The sequence below is a fragment of the Ruditapes philippinarum genome, unplaced genomic scaffold (assembly GCF_026571515.1).
Source record: "Ruditapes philippinarum isolate M1 unplaced genomic scaffold, ASM2657151v2 ctg13986_1_1_1_1, whole genome shotgun sequence".
Lineage (NCBI taxonomy): Eukaryota > Metazoa > Mollusca > Bivalvia > Venerida > Veneridae > Ruditapes > Ruditapes philippinarum.
In genome coordinates this window covers 5598-7466 of record NW_026857451.1, presented here as the reverse complement: position 1 = coordinate 7466, position 1869 = coordinate 5598, and the positions used below count along the sequence as shown (strand labels likewise).

At 34.9% G+C, this 1869-nt stretch overlaps 1 protein-coding gene across 1 annotated transcript; it reads left to right on the top strand.

Moving 5' to 3' along the window:
• Window positions 1-1221: 1221 nt before the first annotated feature.
• LOC132749793 (uncharacterized) lies at window positions 1222-1617 on the top strand (the record flags this gene model as incomplete). Its single annotated transcript, XM_060739690.1, has 1 exon — window positions 1222-1617. A coding segment is annotated over exon 1 (396 nt), but the record flags the coding sequence as incomplete, so codon positions are not given.
• Window positions 1618-1869: the final 252 nt, after the last annotated feature.

Sequence of the window (1869 nt, the reverse complement as noted above, 5' to 3'; positions counted from 1 at the left end):
TGTTTATTATAGTGTCACCCCTACTGAAAGGGCCAGCCATTTCTGACTTATGAGACACCTTTTGCTTGCATACCATGTACCCAACTCCTTCCACTATGCCTGGCGCCAGTCGGATAGAAATCGGTAACCATTCATTTTAACTACCTCGCGGCTCACGAAGCGGCCATTTCGGAATGAGTCCCACGAGAAACATGCATCCTTCAATTTACGCTCACCGTGGGGCTCGAACCTTCGACCTCCCGATCCGAAGGCGGACGCCTTAACCACTAGGCCAACGGTACCGGTTAATCAAAGGTTCATAGTAAATGATATTTGTTGTTTACCAAAGGCATTTGACGTAAATGGAACAACAAGGTGATTTTAAATATGATTTGGTAATGTAGTGACTTGATATTATGACCAGGACGATCGAATGCGTTACTGTGTTTAAATATCTCATTTTCATAGAGTGGTAGCAAGTTAATTCCAAAACTTAAATTGTAGCAGTCTGGTGATGTAATGGCGGAAATAACAGTTGATACGCAAGCTTAATAACTGTGATAATAATAAAAGTACATAATTATAATTTGAATGGCTTCCCTTTGATCATGTATACCACTCATGTCGCAGATTTCAAGAGATTATCCTATCTTGTCTTAGTATACATTTTAAAAGCAATAAAATGAATCACTCTTTGGTTCCAGGTTAGAAAGACAGAAAAAAGAAGGAAGAAAGAAAAGACTAGACAACATAATCAGATTCATCATGGCAACATAAAACAGCCATCTTTTACTGTTGTTTTATATACTTGATATTGTTTCTAAGTGTCTGGCTTGATTGTAGATCAGTCCTGCGGAACCGTACACCATAACAGAAGCGGAAATATTGACGCATCCTTGACTTTAATACCATACTCAAATTATTACTGTAACGATTATCAGATTAAATTATATAAATATATTTTTGCAAGTTTTGATCTATGAACACGTGTTGGGATTTTATTGCAATGTAGAAATATATCTATTTACGAGGATGTCCAATGTATTCACCATTACTTCAAAATTGCTCATTCGTAATTGTAACGTTACAAAGTATTACTTGCATGCTCATGAACATATGTTGTGCTTTTTGTTCCAGGTTAGAAATATAAAAAAGATAGAAAACAAAATAAAAATTGCATTGACCAAACATTGGTATAAGCATAAATGACATTAGAAATATTTGTGTTTAGTCACCTCACGCATGGATTATTGTAATGCACTTTTATATGGTGTACGTAAAACGACATTGAATAAACTACAACATCTTCAAAACACTGCTGCCCGCATCATCACAGGAACATCCAGATTTGAACATATCACTCCAGTATTGAAGAAACTACACTGGATTCCTGTAGTTTATCGAGTAGATTTTAAAATCCTTATGCAAACTTATAAAGCCCTACATGACCAGTCACCAATTTACCTTAAACATTTACTGGCGCTATATCAACCAACAAGAAACTTAAGATCAAAGAACTCTTCAAAGCAACTTGTTGTTGCCAAAAGTAGGACTGTAAGATATGGTGAACGCAGTTTCTCTTCGATGGCACCTAAACTGTGGAATGCTCTCCCAGACAGTATCAGAGACTCAAAAACAGTAGATGTTTTAAGAAATCTTTAAAAACACATTTTTTCCAGAAAATTTATAGTAACTAACTGTGCTGTATTTGTCATCACTATGAATTGGCGTGCTGTCTTTTGTTATGAGATATCTGGGTACACATTTGAAATATAATAGTCTATTTTTGAATCACATTTCCATTACTAATTACTGTTTTCATCATATTGGATTTAGATTTCAGTTGTCTTATCTTGATTTGTGTTTTTTTTTGTTTTTTGTTTTTTTTAT